General features: G+C 71.0%; 3 protein-coding genes across 4 annotated transcripts; 2 read left to right on the top strand and 1 right to left on the bottom strand.

The window, feature by feature from the left end:
* Window positions 1-4371: 4371 nt before the first annotated feature.
* GADD45B (growth arrest and DNA damage inducible beta) lies at window positions 4372-6047 on the bottom strand. The gene is made up of 4 exons (XM_090027962.1): window positions 5888-6047; window positions 5703-5804; window positions 5358-5574; window positions 4372-5114 (listed from the first exon to the last, which is right to left on the bottom strand). Exons 1-4 carry the CDS (start codon window positions 5929-5931, stop codon window positions 5001-5003), a joined length of 477 nt encoding a protein of 158 aa, XP_089884088.1. The 5' UTR covers window positions 5932-6047; the 3' UTR covers window positions 4372-5000.
* A 4420-nt stretch (window positions 6048-10467) lies between these two features.
* LOC149853116 (survival motor neuron protein-like) lies at window positions 10468-14432 on the top strand. The gene is made up of 9 exons (XM_090027954.1): window positions 10468-10622; window positions 11111-11182; window positions 11328-11531; window positions 11772-11969; window positions 12149-12340; window positions 12600-12734; window positions 13499-13615; window positions 13825-13914; window positions 14233-14432. Exons 1-8 carry the CDS (start codon window positions 10575-10577, stop codon window positions 13906-13908), a joined length of 1050 nt encoding a protein of 349 aa, XP_089884080.1. The 5' UTR covers window positions 10468-10574; the 3' UTR covers window positions 13909-13914; window positions 14233-14432.
* A 161-nt stretch (window positions 14433-14593) lies between these two features.
* LOC149853115 (uncharacterized) lies at window positions 14594-17565 on the top strand. 2 transcript variants are annotated; one of them, XM_090027958.1, is made up of 3 exons: window positions 14594-16198; window positions 16609-16692; window positions 16909-17565. In XM_090027958.1, the coding sequence occupies exons 1-3, from the start codon at window positions 15728-15730 to the stop codon at window positions 17014-17016; spliced, it is 663 nt and encodes a 220-aa protein (XP_089884084.1). In that variant the 5' UTR covers window positions 14594-15727; the 3' UTR covers window positions 17017-17565. The 2 variants fall into 2 exon arrangements, with proteins under 2 accessions (XP_089884084.1, XP_089884083.1); XM_090027957.1 differs by having other exon boundaries at window positions 16609-17565.
* The last annotated feature ends 819 nt before the right edge of the window (window positions 17566-18384 follow it).

Below are 18384 nucleotides of genomic sequence, written 5' to 3'. Positions count from 1 at the left end.
GGCTGCCAGGGAGGAATCCAGGGGGTCCCCAGGGGGCTCCCATGGGCTTCGTACCCTGCCGCAAAGCTGAAATGCAGCCGCACCTTTGGGGGGCATTAGGGCTCTATGCATGGCCTTGTGCAGGGGTGCGCCTTGGTGCCCCCGTTACGCGCGGCCAGTGCTTGGCAGGCAGGGTTGCGGGCAGGGGCCTGGAGCTCGGGGGCTGTTTCCTGCTGCGGGTGATGGAGGCGGGGGCCTTGACCCTGGGAAGGCGGCGTGAGAGAGCCCCCGGGGCTGTGCGCGAGAGGGGATGTGCCCCGGACGTGCCGGCGTGCGTGTGAGCGGGGTGCACGCAGAATAGGAGCGTGCAAGGGGTCACATGCACGCGCGAGGGGGCATGCGCAGGTCTGTGAGGGCGTGTGAGCGTGAAGGAGGACGGGGCCGGCTCTCCCGCAGCCCTGCTCCCGGGGTGCAAAGCCCCTTGCCCGGGCAGCCTCCGCGTGCCCGCACGTCGAGCAGGGGCTCCGGGTCCCCTCCGGGCCTAGTGGTTGGAGCAGGGCTCTTCTCGCCGGGCCCCAGCAGGCGCGAGTCCCTGGGGCCGCTCTCCCCCCCCAGCTGGCACCAATCAGCCCGGCCCCAGGGAGCCTTGCGGGGCCGGAGCCCAGCTGGATCCAGGCAGCCCGGCTCCGCTGGGAGCGCCCAGCTCGGCCGCCCTCCTGGCTGTGAGTACAGCTCCGTGCTCCCCGCCAGGATCCCTGGGGAGAGGGCTGGGACCCCCGGGAGCTGCTCAAGGCAGGAGCAGGGGGCTCTCCACAGCTGCGTGGCTGAGACTCGGCCAAATTCACCTCCTGCAGCCTGCTTATTGCGGGGTGGGACGGGGACGGGGACGGGGACGGGGCTGCTTCCAGCCGCGGATCCTGCATGCGCGGCCCAGCAGTGCACGCTCGTAGGCGTGACCCGGTGCACAACTGGGGGGCTGCATGGGCAGGCAGGTGCTTGTGAGCGCTTGTGCACCTTGCTGCACGCCAGGGCTGACGTCACGAGGCCTCCGGGTTGATTTGGGAGGGGGCTGCCTCCGAGCCACGCGCCCCTCCGCGCTGAGACGGGCAGGGCTGGCGCGGGGGGGACGGCCCCGGGGTGCAGTGGCCCAGGGGGCTCTGACCCCGTGGCAGGCACCGCTTCCTTATTGCCCGGGAGCCACCTGGCCCTGTTTGCTCAGCTCCTGCCGCCCGGCAGCTGGGAGCTCCCTCCCGGCTTTGTTGCTCCGGATTTCTTCCCCGGGGAAACCCCGGCTGCTTCTTCCGGGAGAGCGCAGGCCTGGGACGCAGGGAGAGGGCAAACCGTGCCCCGGAGCTCAGACGGCCTTGCCGCTGCCCGCTGCCCGCTGCCCGCGCCTGGGAAACTGAGGCACAGCGCGGGAAGTCGCTGCCCGCCGCCCGGACTCCTGGGGTCTCCTCCCTGACCCCTCGATCCCCTTCCCAGCTCCGGCCACTAGACAGCACCCCTCGGGCTGAGGGACCCCCCGGGTGCTGGGACACCCCCACCCAGACCCCATTGTCCCCACCCGTGGGACCACCAGGGCTTTGGGGCAGCTCCGCGGGGGAGAGGCTCCTCGGGCCCGGCCCGGCTGCCTCCGGCGCGGTTTGTGGCGCGGCGACTGCTGCGCGAGACGCTCTGCTCCGTCGTGGGCGGAGGGACGAGGCGCGGGGGGGTTTCTACTGAGCTCATCAGCGGGCTACCTCGTGCCCCCAGCGGGGCCCGACCGCAGCGGCGGGGATTGCGGGGGTGTCCTGGAGCCCCTGGATGTGGCTGGGGGGGAAGGGGGTTTCCTCGCCTGCGACGGGAAAGGCAAACCCTCGCGGGGGCAGCTTGGAGTTGCCTCCTGCCCACGCACGCGGGGAGGGGAGAGCTGGGCAGTCCCCCGGGCAGCCCCGCGCCCGTCCCAGGGGGTGCAGGGGCAGATCTTTGGGGGTGGGGGCCCCCACACAGCATCGTGTGCATGCAACATATGGCCGGTGCACTAAGGGCCTATCCCAGGGCACGCACACGCGTGTGCCTGTGTGCTCCCTGGAGCCTGCTGATGTGTGCAAGCCAGGTGTGTGATCATGCACGCCTTGTTTGGTGCCCCCTTCTCTGGCACGTACGTCCAGGTCCATGCTCGGGCTGCGGAGGTGCCCGTGCAACACGGGGGGTGCGTGTGCAAGCGGCAGGTGCGGACGGTAAAGCTGCTGCACCGATCGGGGCTATTCTGGGTCCCAAACCCCATGTTTCCTGCGGCTTGTGATTCCCTTTCAGCCATATCCCGCAGCACCTGACTCCCTCCCTCCCTCCCCGGCGCTGTCAGGAGCTCAGGCCACAGGAAACCAGCTGCTGGGCCTCGATTTCACTTTTGCTCAGGGCTCAGCCCTTCTCCTTCCTCCTCAGCCTTGGCGGTGCAGGCTGGGGGCAGGGGATGCTTCGGAGGCCACCCCGGGGGCTGCGGGCCAGGATCCCGTGCCAGGTTGGGGGGCGTTGGAGAAGGGGGCAAGCAGAGTCCTGCAGGACCTGGGGCCGGGCACTGCCCCTTGCCCCGGTAGCGAGGACCAGCTCCATTTCCCATGCACGTACAGCACTGTGCACACTTGGAAGCCAGCTCTCATCGAGAGGTCCCAGCTCTGCTCTGGGGTGCATGGGAGATGATGGTCAGGCGCCCGCTGGCCCCATCCTGGCCATGACGCTGCCCTAACCGGGGGCTGAGCAGCTCCCCCACCCACGCAGGGGGGCCGTGTCCCCTCTCGGGGCTTTCCTCTGCCGAAACAGTGTGGGTAGCAGCTGCCAAAGCTTCCTCTCCGTCTCGGCAGCTGCTCTCTCCAGAGGTGGCTGCATTTCCGTCGGGTGCGGTTGGCAAAGCCCTTACGGCCAGGCTGGGGCGGTGGGAACTGCTGTCCTTTAAATAGCCCTGCAGGGCCCGAGGCTTTCCAGGGGGCAGCAGGGATTCCAGGCAAGACAGGGCCAGGGCTGTGTCACCCCCAGCACCGAGCTGCCCGCCCTGAAAAACACCCACTGCTTATCTGCAACCCCCACCTGGGGTCAGGGGGGTTTCCCATGTCTGGAACACAAGGCTTGGGCCCAAGGGGATTAGGTGCAGGGGTGGGGGAAGTATCTCTGCCACGTGCAGCAAGCCCATACAGTGGGGGCACAGTGCTGAGTGGAGCCAGGTATGTACAGACCAGGGGCTTTCCCTTCCTGTGGTGGGGGGCACAGCCTCTTCCTTGGGTCCTATGGGTGTGTTTCCACACCCCTGGCTCTGCCCAGGGCAGGTACAAGGGCTCTGGTGCTGCCGGGGGTGCAGCCTCAGGCCCGGGTCAGGCAAGGACACATGGCCTGGAGCAGGGAGGGCTGGATGCGGCTGCTGGAAGTCCTGGTCCATGATGCTGACCGCTAAGTTCTGGACCCGTGCGGCCCAGGCCACAACTGCTGGCTGTTGCATGGATGCAGGATGTTTCTCCAGCCCAGCGCTGGCTGAGCCCATTGCAGGGTAAGTCTGTGCTGCTTGGAGCCTGGAAGCAGAGCAAAGGCTATGCCCAGGCTGCCTCTGCTTCCTCCTCCGGGCTGCAGGAGGCTCAAAGCAGGACCTGAAGTGACTTTTTTTTTTTATCCCAAGTCAGCCTGGCAAGGGCTGGGAGGTAGCAGCTGGAGCAAAGTGCACAGCCTCCAGCCTGGGAAGTCCTGCCCCAGGTAAGGCCCTGTGCATGGGGCAGGCATCAGGTCGGTGCTCACCCTCCCTCCCTGCAGTTGCTCAGCAGCTGGGGAAGCGACATGTCTGCTGCAGCTTGGCAGCACCCACCAGCTGCTCTGCCAACAGATGGGCAGGCAGCTTTGAAGTCACTCCCCCCTTCCCGGCCCCCACGACATGAAAGGAGCCGCGTGGGGCCCAGCAGCTGAGCTCTCCCCGCTCAGGCTACGCAAGCCAGAGCCAGCTGCAGGAGAGGCTGCCTCAAGGCCCCCCCAGGGTGCTGTGAAGGGGGAGTAGGGGTGCATTCATTGCAAAACCCCCTTGTTGTAAAGTGCTGGGGCTGGCGCCAGGAGCTGGGGAAGGTTGCACTGCCCCTTCAGACTTCCTGGAGCCCTTCCTTGGCATACTCTCCCCACCCCGAAACCAGCCCCAATCCTCCCTCCCTGCTGCAGCTCTGCAAGCCAGGAACTGTGCAAGCACCCAGGCGCCTTTAGCAAAGCTTCCTCGTCAGCAGGGAGGGGAGGAGGCTGCAGTTTTGCAAGAGCCAGGCTGCAAGAGCTGGCTCTGGGTGGCCGAGCTGAGAGCAGGGAGGCTTCCTGCAGGAACAGGACACTCTGCTCCGCTCCGGGCAGGGCAAAGAGGGGGGCGAGGGGAAGGAGGCGAGAGGAAGCTGCGGGTTGTTGAGGCTTTAGAAAATTTATTGCAAATCTCTTGGTGTCATCAGGTACAAGAATAGGGCTCTAGCTGGAGAGCCAGGCTCTCCTCCCTCTTCTCCGGGCTGGAGTGCGAAGGAAACCCCATGCACCAAGTCCTGCGTCGCGCTTGCAAACGGAGACGCTCTCCCCCGCGGAGAAAAACAACACCACCAGTTCGTTTGTGACTGTCCCTTCCAGTCCTCCATCCACGGCACAAAGCAGGCACAGGGGTGTCCAGCCTCTCTTCCCCCCCTGCCAGTCCGGCCCCCCCACAATAGGGGGGCCTGGGAGGGAGAAAGCCAGTCCCGTGTCACCCCTGGGTGGCACCGCCTGCCCACGCAGCCAAATGCACGCACGCACGCTCACGCGTGCCGAGGTCTCGGCGCCCTTCTGAGCCTCGCTCCTGCCGGCCGGCTCCTGCCGCAGGCGCAGCCGCTCTCCCACGCAGGCGCCCTGCCCTGCCCACGCGGGTCACGGGCCGCTGGGTCGCAAAGTTGGGGGCAAAACAAAAAAGGTCTCATGCTTTTTTTTTCCTGCTGCTCCGGCTCTTTTTTTTTTCCTCCCCTTCTTTTCTCATCGGCTCCCCTCTGCCTGGTCCACGCGTGGGCAGCTCAGCGCTCCTGCAGGGCCACGCTGGGCACCCACTGGTTGTTGCAGCGGCTCTCCTCGCAGTAGCTGGCCACCTCGGCCAGGCCCTGGCTCTTCCAGGAGTCCGTGTGCGGGTTCTGCGTGGGGGGGACACGTGCCGAGCATGAGCCACCCGCGGGTGATGTCCCCAGGCCACGAGACCGTGGCTCAGCCCTGAGCCATCCCCTAATGGCCCTGCCCGGGAAGGCCCTGGCTCGCGGCCACACGAGCCGGATGCATCATGCCTCCGGCATGACGCAAGCCCTGCCCGCCGCGTCACGGCAGCCCGCCCCCTTCTCCCTCGCTTGCCCACGGGAGCCTCCGCGTCGGGGAGCACCTACCGTCACCAGGATGCAGTGGAGGTCCCGCGGCTCGCCGCCGTCCTGCGCCCCCTCGCCCAGCAGCGTGGCCAGGCGCTGCATGCCCGACACGCGCAGGATGTGGATGTCGTTGTCGCAGCAGAAGGCTTGGATGAGCGTGAAGTGGATCTGCAGCGCGATGTCGTCCTCGTCCTCCTCGTCCATGGCCAGGAGGCACAGCACCACGCTGTCGGGGTCGCTGCGCGGGGCAAGGCCGGCGGTGAGCAGGGCACGGGCATCGCCCGCTGCCTGGCAGCCCGCCCCGGCCCCCCGCGCACGCCCGGCCCCGGCCCCCCCGCGCACGCCCGGCCCCCGGCCCATACTCACACGTTCATGAGCTTGGCCGACTCGTAGACGCCCACCGTGAGGCAGTCCTGCCTCTGGGCCGCCACCAGCAGCTGCTCCAGCGCCTGGCTCACGGCCTGCATCCTGCGGGAGAGACGCGGCATGAGCGCGGGCTCGGGCCGGGCCGGGCCGGGGCCGGGGCCGGGCGGCGGCCGCCAGACACTTACTTGTGCGCCGGGCTGTCGCACGCGACGAGCTCCTCCAGGGTCATGGCGCAATTGTAATCCACAGCGGAGCCGGAGCCGGTAATCCAGCAAAGGCGAGGGCAGCGCCGTCTGCGCCTGCGCGAGCGGGTCCGCGAAGCCGGCCGGGCACTCGGGCTCGGCGCCGCCGTCGCGCGCTTTTGTAGGCTCCGGCCGGGGCGGGGCGGGCCCGAGCGCCCTCCGGATTGGTGCCGCGGGGACAAAAGCGAAAGCGCCCGCGGCGCGGATTGGTGCGTCTCCGGCGGGGCGGGGCTAAAGCGTCCGCGGGCCGCTGGGGGGGCGACAGGTCCCCACGTGGGGCCGGGCCGGGTGCGCTCGGGGAAGGCGAGTTTCGACCGACGTTTCCCAGCAGCGCGCGGCGGTGCCGGGCAGGGGCCTCGCACCGGGGGGGCAGGGATTGATTTGTATTTCCCAGGAAGGGCGGGAAGAGCAAGGGCAAGGGCAAAGGGGTGCGGATACCCCACGCCACGCCACGCTGGCCTTGCCCCTGCACAGGGGGATCCGGCTGGGGGGCTGCCCTGCAGCTTGTTGCACGCGTGGGGGCTGCCCTGCAGCTTGGTGCATGCACGGGGGGGGGCTCTGGGGGTGCCCTGCAGCTTGGTGCATGCACGGGGGGGGGCTCTGGGGGTGCCCTGCAGCTTGCTGCACGCGTGGGGGCTGCCCTGCAGCTCGGTGCATGCATGGGGGGGCTCTGGGGCTGCCCTGCAGCTTGGTGCATGCACGGGGGGGGGGCTCTGGGGGTGCCCTGCAGCTTGCTGCACGCGTGGGGGCTGCCCTGCAGCTCGGTGCATGCATGGGGGGGCTCTGGGGGTGCCCTGCAGCTCGGTGCATGCATGGGGGGGCTCTGGGGCTGCCCTGCAGCTTGGTGCATGCACGGGGGGGGGCTCTGGGGGTGCCCTGCAGCTTGCTGCACGCGTGGGGGCTGCCCTGCAGCTCGGTGCATGCATGGGGGGGCTCTGGGGGTGCCCTGCAGCTTGGGGCATGCACGGGGGGGGTCTGCGGGGGCTGTCACAGAAAGCAGCGTGGGCAGCGCCGGGGACGGCTGCGTGAATCAGGCGGGGGTTGGCAGAGTCATGGGTGCTGCTGCTTGCAACAGCTTGGGGCTTTCACCCCCCCCGCCCCCCTCCGCGGGCCAGTGCCGGGCACGGCTGACCCCTGGCGGCCCAGACTGGCATCGCGCTGCCATGGGCTGGGGGAGTCGTGCCCTGGTCTCTGAGCCCCCCAGCCCACGGGGCTCCCATGGGAGGCAGAGATGGGGAGGTGGGGGATGCACCTGGGAGACCGACTAAAGCAGCTCTGCTGAACCCGGCGCTGGCTCACTTCATGAGCTGGGGACAGGCGGGTGGGGAGGGGCGGCGGGATGCCCGTGCACGCACGTGCACACGCGTAGTGGTGCGCAGGGGCAGCCAGGCGATGGCGACAGGGACGGGCAGCCAGGCAGGGCCAGAGAGCGGCACCGTGTCTCCCCGCTTCGGGGAGCAGGGCCCGGGCGCCGGGGCTGCACCGCCAGGCCTGGCCCCTGCCCACTAGGCCCCGTCGCCCGGGGGGGCCCGGCTGCGCCCCAGGGCGCATGCTGCTCGCAGCTCCTCGAGGCCCTGGGGTCAGGCGGCGTGCAGGCGCCCGGTGTGTGCTGGCGCGTGTGTGCGTGCACGCCAGGGGTCAGGGGCCTCGTGTGCCAGGGCTGGGACCGGCGGCTGGCTGCTGCCCCCTGCCGGCCACGCCGCAGGGTGACCGCGACATTGGCATGGCGGGGGGGGCAAGGTGGGTGCCTCCACTTCGGGGGCGAGCTTGAGAGCGCCTCAGGGAGCCGGTCCGCAGCCCCAGGCAGCCCCACCAACCTCCCCAGGCTTCACCGACCGGTCCCCCGTGACCCTGCCCTGTTCCTTGCCAGGCGCCGCGGGTGGGCCAGGCACCGCGCAGAGGCAGAAACGAGGGCCCGGGAGTGACCCCCCTTGCCAGCACCTCGCACGGAAAGGTCTCCTTCATGCACACGCACACATGCACACGCATCCGCTGTTGCTCGCGCGTACGTCTCTCTTGCACCTGCACGTGTGTACGCACTCACTCTTGCCGTCGGCGCGGCGCTATCAGGCTCCCGGCCCGCTGGTTCCTGTCTCCGGTCCGTGTTGGCCGCGCCATGCGGTTGTTTCCCGCTCCCTGGGGCTGCCGGGCAGGGAACGTCCTGTGTGCCAGGACGGGGAGCAGGCTCCCTGCCAGCTCCGGGGCCAGCGGCACGCAGCCCGTGCCAGCACACTGTTGTTTTGCAAGCGGCCGTGGGCTCCCCGTGCACAGGGCATGGCCCAGGACAAGTGAGGGGGGCACCCTTCCTGCTGGGGGAAAAGGCCAGCTCCCCGGGCCAGGCCACACAGTATGTGCGAAGGGGTGGGACTTGGGACACCTGGGCTCTCGCCTGGCTCTGATTCTGGTTGACCACTTCCTCGTGCCTCAGTTTCCCCTGCTGCTCTTCCAGTCTGCTGCAGCTGGGAGCTCTCTGGCACAGGGCTGGGACCTACCTGGGGTTAGGGGCTCTGTCTGGCATGCTGCCCAGAGCCCTTAGAGGCCGAGGAATGAGAAGGCCAGTGGCTTCTCACCTGCTGTGCCCACCCCACCTCTAGCCTGGCTCTTGGGGCGCCGGCCTCTGACCGCAGGGGCTTACGAGACAGCGCCTGCCCCAGCGGGCCAGCCCCGCACGGCGGCCCGGCAGGCTAGCAGCGGGGCTGGGAGAGGGATGGGGCTGCAGGCGAGGGCGAGCGGGGCTGGAGACCGGGCTGCAGCAGGCCCTGGGCACAGTCGTGCGGGGCACGAGGGCACGGGCACACGCAGGGCTCCTGAGCAGCCATGCGGGCGGCGCATGACCGGGGGACTTTGACCGCAGCCGGCTGCGCTCCGCCCTGCCACGAGCCTGCCACGCTCATGCTGCCACGCGGCTCGGGCCTGGCGGCGGGCACCTGGCCCTGCACATGGCGCAGCTGGGCTTGCTGCGAGGGTCCTGCGGCCCGGAGGCCGGAGCTGCTTCCCGGAGCCCTGCTGTGACGGGGATGCACCCCCTCGGGTCCCGGGGGGCTTGTTTCCACCTCCCCTACCGGGGTGCCCCTGCCTTGCATGCCCCTGCCCCGAGGGGCCGCTGCGCTGGGGCTGCCCGTGCGACTCCTCCACCTGGTTGCTGAGGCAACGGCTTCCGCTCACCTGCTTTCCCCGTGGGAGGCAGGCGCGCCGCGGCTGGGGCTGGGCCGCCAGCTGGAGCAGCGGCTGCTGCTGCCATAGCAATGCCGTGGCATGGGGGGGGGCGCCCCAAGGCCGCGCGGGGACCAGGACCACCTGGGACGTGGGCACAGGGACCGTGCTTCGGTGGCCAAGCCACTGACCAGCCTCCTGCACCCCCGGCCGTCGCTCAAGCCCCTGCTTTGCATGGTCAGAGCTGTTTCGGGGCTGGGGGAGCCTCTCCAGGGAGGGGTCTCGGCAGCTGGTCTGAAAGCACCGGCCACGCTCGTCTCTGAAGGATGCTGCAACGTCAGGCCTGCAAGGTGATTCCCCCAGGGGCTCGTGGGGCAGGCGGGCATGGGGGAACGGGCTTGTTGGATAGAGCTTGGGGATTTCCACGTCTGCCTCCCCAAGGGGCCGGAGCCCCCCCTCTCCCAGCAGCTTCCCAGCCACGGCAGCTCCCCGCAGCTCCCACCGACGTCGCCCGCGCGGGGCGTTTGCAAGCCGGGCCACTGATTCAGGTGCCTAAATATGGAGTGAAAAGCTTCCCACGGCCTAAAAATACCTCCCCTCCCTGCTTGTGCGGCGCCAGGCAGAGCCTCCGCGCGGCCATCTGCTCCGTGCGCGGGGCGGCACGCTGCGCAGCGCCTGGCAGGCGGCGGCGGCATCACGACTCCGAGCCGTGGCACTTGTTATTCGGGGCAGGAAAGGGGCAGAAGCGAGGCTGGCGCTGGCATGGAGCTGAGGCCGTGCAAGGAAGCAGAACGAAAAGCCGGGACGGGGAGCACAGGGAAAGCTGCTGGGCCTGACCCTCCCCGGAGCTGCCCCTGCCCTCGTGCGGGAGGCGTGCGAGGCCCTGCGGCAGGGCGGCGGCAAGGAAACGGGGTCTGGCCGGGGCCGGCCAGTGTTCTGCTCGCCCCCCGGCAGGGTAGGGGCCTGGCTGTGCTGGGGCCGGGGCGGCCCACAAGCGGGCCAGGCTGGGCCGGCTCCCTCAGGCGAGCCCCGCCGGGCTGCTGCTGGGCGCTGGCTGGTTCCGGGAGGCCCACGCCAGCCCCCAGGCGCACCGCAGCCAGGCTCCTGCTGCCCGCCCTCCATTCCGAGCCGGGCCTTGCTTGGCCGCGGCAGCCAGGCCCCTTGGCGGGCGCTGGGCCCGCTGCCCGTAGCCCCCCCGCGACCCTCGGGTCACGGCGCGCGCAGCCGAGCACGGACGCAGCTCATCGCACTGCTGCCAGGCGCGGCGCGGCGCGGCCCTCCCGCCGGCAGAGGGCGCTGCGGCTGGAACGCGGCGCGCTGCCCGCCGGCTCCTCGCTGGGCGCGCGGCGCCCCCTGGGAGTTATAGTCCCGTGGGCCGGGCGGCGCCGTGTCCGGGCGCCGCGAGAACCACGCGCCCCAGCGGGCCCCGCGCGCCGGGGCTGCACATGGGGCCGCGGGGGCGGCTGCGGGCAGCGCGATGGCTGCGTGCGCCGGGGACATCGTGTATCGCAGCGCGGGGGGGCAGGTGGGTGGCTGCGGGCGGCCCCCCGCCTTCGCAGAGTTGGTGCCCACACCGAGCTTGGCAGGGGCTTGGGGGGGTCCGTGCCCTGCAGCTGGCTTTGTGCCTGCGCCCTGGGGGGGCAGCCAGGGCCCCCCCATTGCAGAGCTCGTGCCCACCCCTGGTCGGCCAGGGGCTTGGGGGGGTCCGTGCCCTGCAGCTGGCTTTGTGCCTGCGCCCTGGGGGGGCAGCCAGGGCCCCCCCATTGCAGAGCTCGTGCCCACCCCTGGTCGGCCAGGGGCTTGGGGGAGCCCATGCCCTGCAGCTGGCTTTGTGCATGCCCCCGGGGGGGTCCTAGGTGCCCCCACCCGCAGAGCCGCTGCCCGCACTGGGCCCCGGCAGCTTGCTCCTGGGCTCAGGCCTCAGTTGTGGGCCCGATGCGGGGGCCGCTGCAGGCACCGGGGCTGGGGGGAGGCCGCGTATCTTCCTGCCCTCAAACTCGTCTCGCCCCGCAGAGCTCGGACTGCGCCGCCTCCGACGACCAGGCGCTGATCCGCGCCTATGACCAGGCCGTGCGCTCCTGCAAGGTGAGGGGCCCGGGCCGCTGGCAGGGGTCCCCGTGGCCTGCGCGCCCCCCTGCCCGGGGTCTGCCCCTCTCGCCGGGGGGGCCAGGAGCGGGCCGCCTGCTCCACGATGCCCCGTCCCCGCACTGGATCCCCCTTCCCTCCGCAGGTCCGAGGCTCCCCCAGCCCTGCAGGGGGGGGCCAGTCCCTGTCCTTGCCAGCAGCTGCCTTGGTGTCTCCCCTGGTGCAGGCGGCCTCGAGAGCCCCCGAGGACACGGCGTCCGACAGCTCCAGCTCCCTGACGTCGAGCGGGGCTGAGAGCGCGAGCGATGAGGAGGAGCAGGAGCAGCAGGAGGCAGAGTCGGCGTCCCAGGTGCGTGGGGAGCCAGGCGTGGGGCCCTCCGGGTCCCGCCCCTTGCCGAGCTGGACGGGGCGGTGGCGGGGGAGCCGGTGGGTTTCGGCAGTAGCGAGCCTCTTGCACTGGCGTGAGCTTTGCCCATGCTGGGGGGCCCGGGCTGCGTGTTTTCCCGGCAGGCGCTGGGCCCCCCTTGCTGTGTAGCAGGGCAGAGGGCTGCTGCTGCCCCCCCTGAGCCCCGTGTCTGGTCCCCTGCAGTGGGTGGTGGGCGCCGCCTGCCGCGCCGTCTGGTCGGGAGACGGGCTGACGTACCCGGCCCGCGTCGTCGCCCTGCGCCCTGCCGAGGGCACCTGCGTGGTGGAGTACGAGCACTATGGGAACCGGGAGGAGCAGAGCCTGCGGGACCTGCTGCCCCCCGACCGGACCCCCGAAAGCTCGCCGCGGCCCGGCAGGACGGTGAGGCCCTGTGGAAGGGAGCGGGGTTCGGTTTGGGGTGGGGGGTGAGAGCCCAGGACTCTCCAGAAGGGGAAACTTGGCGGGGGTGGGGGGCAATGGGAGCAGTCGCGGCTCCCGGGTTCTTCACCACGGTCAGGCCCTGCGATGGGGGGCTGATGTGACCTGCGCCCTTTCCCCAGTGGCAGGCGGGCGACGCCTGCCGCGTGGTCTGGTCGGAGGACGGGCTGCTGTACCCGGCCACGGTGCGCTTGGTGGACGCCGCGGCGGGGACATGCCTGGTGGAGTTCGACGGCTACGGGAACCGGGAGGAGCAGACTCTGGAGGACCTGCTGCCCCCAGAGAGCTCGCCGCGTGGGGACCCTGCCACCGAGGTGGGTGGGGAGGGCTATGCCATGGAGGGTGCCTGGGCTATCGGGGCCACTAGCTAAGCCTGGCACCTGGGTCTGTCCTGCAGTGCCACACACCTTGGCATCTCCTTGGGGACTCCTGCTTCCCTCCCTCCCTCCCCACCCCCTGCTCACTCTCTACCTGGCTGCACAGCCCCCAGCCTCGCTGGCTCCCCTGTCCCGGTGGCAGTGCCAGTGTGTCCTGGGGCGCAGGCTGCTCTGACCCTCATGTCCCCTTGGCCAGGTGGAAGAGGATGCACACAGGGTCCCCCGGAGACCAAGCCCCCTCCCCTCCTGGCAGCTGCCCCACGGCCGGAGGAGGCCGAACGCCACAGGGAAGTGGGCGCACCACTTGCCTCCCCTGCCTCTGTCCTCCAAGGTGAGTGCCCCCCTACCCCTCCTGGCCTGGTCCGCCCTGCTGGCACCCCAGAGTTGAGCAGAGCTGGACTGGGCTTGGGCTGAGAAGCGAGACTTGTGCTGCTCCGTATCACACCCCCAGCACAAGCTGCTGAGGATGCAGTTCCCTTTCCACGCTGCCTTTTGGCAGGGCCGCATCCTTGCCGGGCTGGACGGGGAGGGGAGGCGTGGGTCGTGCTGGGGGCACCTGGCCCCACTCCCCTGCTATGTATTGGAGCTGCTGCCACGAGGCTGGCCGCACCGTGCCAGGCTCCTCTCCAGCCTGCCCCAGCTGGTCCTGCTGTTTGAGTCCTCCTTTTCAGAGCAGCATCCGGTGGTCTGGCCTATCCCTGCCCCCTCCGTGCCAAACCCCCTTGCCCCAGTGAGTGTGTGCGTTTCTCCTGGGCACCATTTGCAGCCCTGGCAGAATAGGGCCCAGCGGTTCCTTGCCCCCTGCTTAGATGTGGGGGGCAAAGCTGTCAGGAACCCAGCAGCGCCGGGGGTTGGGACCTGGCCAGTGGAGATGCCCGGGGCTGAGCTGTCCTGCTCCGGCCCACGGGGAAGCAGGTGCCGGCGCGCCAGGGAGCCGCCAGGTGGCATCAGCAGGCTGCACGTGGGCTCCTCCGTGGCTGGGGGAAAAGGGCAGAGCCGAGCCTTGGTGCAAGGTGGGGGGCTCTGCTGGAGGGGCAGGCGGGGGCGAGGGGTCCAGACCTGACCTGACCCAGGCTCTTGTGCTGCTGGTTCCAGCTGATGCCCCCACCGCCCCCCCAGGACCCGCTGTGCCCAGACTGTGAGGAGGAGGACGCCCTGGCCTGCATGCTGCTGAGCTGGCACCTGAGCGGGTACCACACCGGCTTCTACATGGTGAGGCCTGGCCCCGGGGACAGTGCCCTGTGTGTGGGGCACAAGCTGGCGCCGCTGAGCCGTGGCACACCTGGGCTGGGAGATGGCTGGCGGCTTCGTGCTGGGGGTGTGAAGGGCAGTGGGGCTTGGGTCCTGGGCGCCCAGCGCGGGCTGCACTTCACTCGGTTCCCTTGTGTCGAACGGCGTTTTCTCCCCACTGTGCTTCGCAGGGGCTGCGGCAGGGTCAGGCCGAGGCCGTAAAGTCTGCGCCGAAGCCAGCATCGCGGCAGAAGAAGGCGTCATCCCGGAGCTAGGAGCAGGTGGGCTTCTCCCGGTGCTGTGTGATCCCAAGCACCTGCTCTGCCAGTGCCCCTTGAGCCCAACCTTGACGCCCTCCTCTGCCCATGCACGGCAGACCCAGCTGGCGGCATTGGGCTGGCAGGTCGTGATGCGGGCAAACCCCTCTTACGGGGCTGCAGACTCGGCTCCATCCCTCCCCTGCCCTGACAGCGGGTCCTCACCCCTCCAGGGAAGCGGGGGAGTTGTTCCCTTCCCAGGCAGGCCCTAATTGGCCATCCCAGCAGGTCTTTGCAGCCCCTGTCCCCCTCATTGTCACCTGTTCCTCTTTGCAATTCCAGACCTTTGCACGCCCCTCGGGGGGGACGGGGCAGCCCCCAGGCTGGGCTGGCCCCGCACTGTTCATCTGTCCTGCGTCTTGGAGCCACGACTCCAGCCCTGCACTGACCAGGCCAGGGAGCAGCGTGCGGCTGAGCCGGGGCGCAGCCCGGGCACGGTGTTGCAGGCGCGGATTGTCTCTCCAATAAACCCAGTTTGTCAGGCCCTGCGTGCCCCCCACTCATTGCTCCCCGTGTCCCAGCTCAGGACAGGAGAGGGGGGCACTGGTGCGAGGTGGGAGGGAGGACTGCGGCCCCTCCGATCCCGGGGTACCAGCCACTACCTGCACTCGCTGTCCGGTCCGGGCTGCTCCGGCTCCAGCTGTAGCCGCCGATCAGGAGCCCGGTAGCCAGCGGGCAGGCATGGCCTCCCTCCTCAGGGCAGGGGCTTGGGTTTCCTTGCGATGCTGCAGGGGTTTGCCCTGAGCCGGGCTCCGGCACTGCTGACGCTGGCCGGAGCCTGCCGCTCCTGGGGCGTGCTTGCGGCAGCCGTCCCCCCCGGGGAGGCGCTGGGCGGGAGGGGGCAGGGGCGCAGGTGCTGGCCATGGCGAGCTGGCGTGAGTCATGTTTGCTCGAGGAACGAGGCGCCTGGCCCCTGCCCTGTGACGCGTGGCGGCTCGGGGCTCCAGCCGATGAGGAGAGGGAGCCTGCGTCATCGCGTGCCGAGCAGGGGGCGGCTGCTGGCCCCTGGCAGACAGGCGGGGAAGGGGGGCTGTCTGGCCTGGGAGTGCCGTCCCTGGTCCCCAGGTGCGAGGAGCGGGTGCTGGGGTGTACCTCCAGCAAGGTGGAGCCCAGGGGGATGCCCAAAGTGGGGATCTGACCCCAGCAACAGGTGCCTCAAAAGCTCTAGGGGTCCACAAGGCCCAGCAGGTCCTAAATGGGGGTCACAGCAATTACGTGGTGGGGCTGGGGGTGCAGGAGCTCCCGGTGGCATCATGGAGCAGGGTCACCTGGACCCGTGAATGCTCCCCGGTGCTCTCCTAAAGCCCTAGGGCTGGAGAAGCAGCATCTGCCTCCATGGTGCAAGAAGGGGTGCCCGTTGCCCCCGCGCGTGCGTGCTGCCCCAGGGGGCTCCGGGCACGCTGCCCGCCCGGGGTGGTTGCTGGGTGCCCTGAGGCTTGCGGAGGGGCTGCAGGGCCTGAAGCCAACTCGGCTTGGTGGGGCTGGTCCCCCTGGCCAAGGGTCCCTGCTGCCTCCCGGCCCCCCAAGACCCCCAGGGCTGAGCACGACGCTCCCCCTGTGCCGCTGCGGGGGCCGGGGCAGTGGCCGCCTGCTGCCTGGTGACAAGGGGGGGGCTGGCCGCGGCAGGCGGGAGCAGCCCGGGCCCTGGCTCGTCTCCCATCGATTTTTCCAAGCTTTGCCTTTAATCTGCTGAGCGCGGAGCCGGGCACCTGCCCCCCTCCCGGAGCCCCTGTGAGCTGGAGGCCTGAGTCATTGCCTGACTTAGAGCCTGGCTGCAATGGGGGGGGGCTGCCAGCCCTTTGTGTTGTGGGGGAAACTGAGGCACGGGGCTTGGTTCGCCGCTCCCTCCGCTGCGTGGGCGCAGGCCTGCCCCCCCGCCCCCGGGGGGCTGCTGGGGTGGGGTCTCCCTGGGAGCAAGTGGCCGGCCCCCGCACACGCGCACGCACGCGACGCGGGCTGCTGCTGCTGGGGTCTCGCCCCGCCGCGGGCTGCCCCGGCCGCCGTGCCCCCGTCAGGCCGGCGCCGCCCGCCGGCGGTGCGGGCGGGGGAGGGTCCGGCGCGGCCCTATAAGGCGGCGCGGCGCGGGGCGGGCGCGGGAGCTCCGCGCCGCAGCACCATGGCCAGCGCCCGCCTCTGCCTGCTCGGCCTCGGCTGCTGCCTGCTGTGCGCGCTGGGCGCCGGGCACGGCGCGCTGGAGGCGCGCGCGGCCGAGGGGCTGGCCCCCAAGAGCCGGGAGGAGAAGGAGCTGGTAAGGGGCGGCTCTCCTCTGCCTGCCCCGAGCGGGGGCCAAGGGGCTTGGGGGCGCCGCCCGCCCGCCCGCCGCGTCCCTGCCACCCCCGGCGCCCGGCCGGCCGCTCGAGCGCGGCACCGGAGGCGGCGGGGTGGGCAGCACAGCGTGGTGCCCCGGGGGCGAGGGGAGGGCTGCGGGGAGCCCACGGGCCGGGGGCTGCAAGGGGAGAGGGGCCGCCGTCCAGCCTCGGGGCGCCCGAGGCTGTGCAATTCTTGACCCCCAGCCCAGCCAGTCAGAGCCCCTGCCCCCTCGTCCCAAGGCGCTTTCAGGTCCTGGTCTTCGGGGGGGCTTTGCTGCCCAGGGCCGACGGGGCGGGCTCTCGGGCGGGCGCGGGGCTGAGCTCTCCCCTCCCCGCTGTGCGCCTGCAGATCGTGGCCCTGCAGGAGGTGCTGGAGAAGCTGAAGAGCAAGCGCCTGCCCTCGGTGGAGAAGAAGCTGGGCTGGGTGCCCTCGGTAAGGTCCTCGCGGGAGCGCGGCGGAGCCTGGACTTCACCCCCGGCGCTCGCCCAGTGTAACCCCCCCAGTCCTGACCTCCCTCCCTCCGGTGACGCCGGGGGCAGCCCACTGCTGCCATCCCCCGCCGTGGTTCATGGCCATGCTGCGGCTGGGGGCTGCAGAAGCGCGCGTGCGTGGCGCGGTACTAACCCGGGCCCCACTCCCGCCCCGCAGTGCGACGCCGGCGAGCAGTGCGCCGTCAGGAAAGGCGCCCGCATCGGGAAGCTCTGCAACTGCCCCCGCGGCACGGCCTGCAACTTCTACATCCTCAAGTGCCTGTGACGGCCCCGGGCTGGGGGGAGAGCCATGCGGGGGGCTCCCGGTCCTGCCCTGCCCTTGTGGGGGCTCCCGGCGGGGGGGGGGCTCTGGGAAGCATCTCCCCGTGCCCCCTTCCAGCACCCCGGGAGCTCCGGCTGGAAGGAGCACCCTCCACAGAGCCCACCCCAGCCCGTCCTTGCTGCCCGGGGGAGGCAAGAAGCAGCCGGTTCCCGAAGGCACCGGGCTGCCCGTGGCGCGGGGCCTCAGTGCCACCCGCAGCCTGGCTCCTTGGCCCGTCTCCCTTCCCCGGGGCCAGGGGTGCCGGCTGGGCGCCCAGGCGCCTCTGACACGAGCTGATCAGCGGCCGTCGCCAGGGTCCCATCCAGGGCTGTCAGGAAGGTGGGGGCGGGACTCCCCCCATCTCACTGCCCCCCGCGTTTCCAGCCCGCGCCGCGGGGCCTCCCTGCCGCGCGCTTTCAGACCGTGTGTCCCCTCGGACCGGGGCTCTGGCCACGCGTGTGGCGCCTCCTGCCTCCTGTACCTCAGCACAGTCGTTTCCGAATAAAGCCTGTTTCCCCGCTGGCAGTGCTGTCTCCGCGGGTCCTGTTTCTGGGTACGGCGGTGGGGGGCCGAGGGGCCCGGAGCATGAAGCCCGGGGCAGGCCCCGCTGCAGCGCGCAAACAGGATGGGGCTGCATTCCCGGGGTGAGTGACAGCCTCCCTGGGCGCAGGGCGAGCCAGCGGGTGCCACCAAGGGCCTGCAGTGAGGGCTGAGCCGGGTGTGGAAGCGGGGCACGGAGCGGCCGGGAGAGATGCCGCGGGGCTCCTGTCCGCCAGCGCTGTGGGCAGAAACGCCTTTGAGATGGCGGCTGGGCCCGGGCCCAGCTCCGGCCTGCCGGGTGCGCAGCGGGGTGCGCGGGGCTGCCGGCGAGGGGCGAGCGCTCAGCGCTGAGGGCAGCCGGGGTGGTGCACGTGGCGCCGGGGGCTGGAGACGAGGCGGGTCGGCCCGACCGGAGCTCCCACGACCACGGCCCTGCGTCCCGCCGGCCCCCCGCCCGGCAGGGCGTGGTAGGGGGAGGAGGGGTGGGCAGGCGGGGACCAGCAGGCCTGCATGCTGCCCCCTCCCCGCGGCCGGGGCTGTGGCTGGGACCCCGCTGCCGGCACAGGCCCGCATCCCAATCCGCGGGAGTGGCGTGAGGCTCCCGGGGCTGGAGCCGGCTGGGAGCTGCCCGCACCCCCGCCGCGCCAGCGCGCTCCCCGCGGGAAGAGGCGGCCAGCCGAGGTCAGGCCGGAGCGGCCCCTGCTCGGCCCTGCTGTCTGCCTTTCCAGAGGCAGCGGCGCAGCCTCCGGCGCGGAGCCCTGGCTGTGAGCCCCCGAGGAGCAGAGCAGGGGG

The sequence above is a fragment of the Crocodylus siamensis genome, chromosome 14 (genome assembly GCF_052110815.1).
Source record: "Crocodylus siamensis isolate JL-2025a chromosome 14, ASM5211081v1, whole genome shotgun sequence".
In the NCBI taxonomy this organism is placed as follows: domain Eukaryota; kingdom Metazoa; phylum Chordata; order Crocodylia; family Crocodylidae; genus Crocodylus; species Crocodylus siamensis.
Note: the sequence above shows the minus strand (reverse complement) of the source record. Positions and strands in the feature narration are given on the sequence as shown.

Bases quoted from the DNA above. Each gene is read 5' to 3' on its own strand.
- GADD45B (XM_090027962.1), bottom strand. From the start codon at position 5,931: ATGACCCTGGAGGAGCTCGTCGCGTGCGACAGCCCGGCGCACAA. The intron at 5,805-5,887 runs GTAAGTGTCTGG...TCTCTCCCGCAG, and splicing joins TGCGACAGCCCGGCGCACAA to GATGCAGGCCGTGAGCCAGG. The intron at 5,115-5,357 runs GTAGGTGCTCCC...CCCCCCACGCAG, and splicing joins TCCACTGCATCCTGGTGACG to AACCCGCACACGGACTCCTG.
- LOC149853115 (XM_090027957.1), top strand. From the start codon at position 15,728: ATGGGGGGGGGCTGCCAGCCCTTTGTGTTGTGGGGGAAACTGAGGCAC. The intron at 16,199-16,608 runs GTAAGGGGCGGC...GTGCGCCTGCAG, and splicing joins GCCGGGAGGAGAAGGAGCTG to ATCGTGGCCCTGCAGGAGGT.
- LOC149853116 (XM_090027954.1), top strand. From the start codon at position 10,575: ATGGCTGCGTGCGCCGGGGACATCGTGTATCGCAGCGCGGGGGGGCAG. The intron at 10,623-11,110 runs GTGGGTGGCTGC...CTCGCCCCGCAG, and splicing joins ATCGCAGCGCGGGGGGGCAG to AGCTCGGACTGCGCCGCCTC. The intron at 12,341-12,599 runs GTGGGTGGGGAG...CCCCTTGGCCAG, and splicing joins GTGGGGACCCTGCCACCGAG to GTGGAAGAGGATGCACACAG.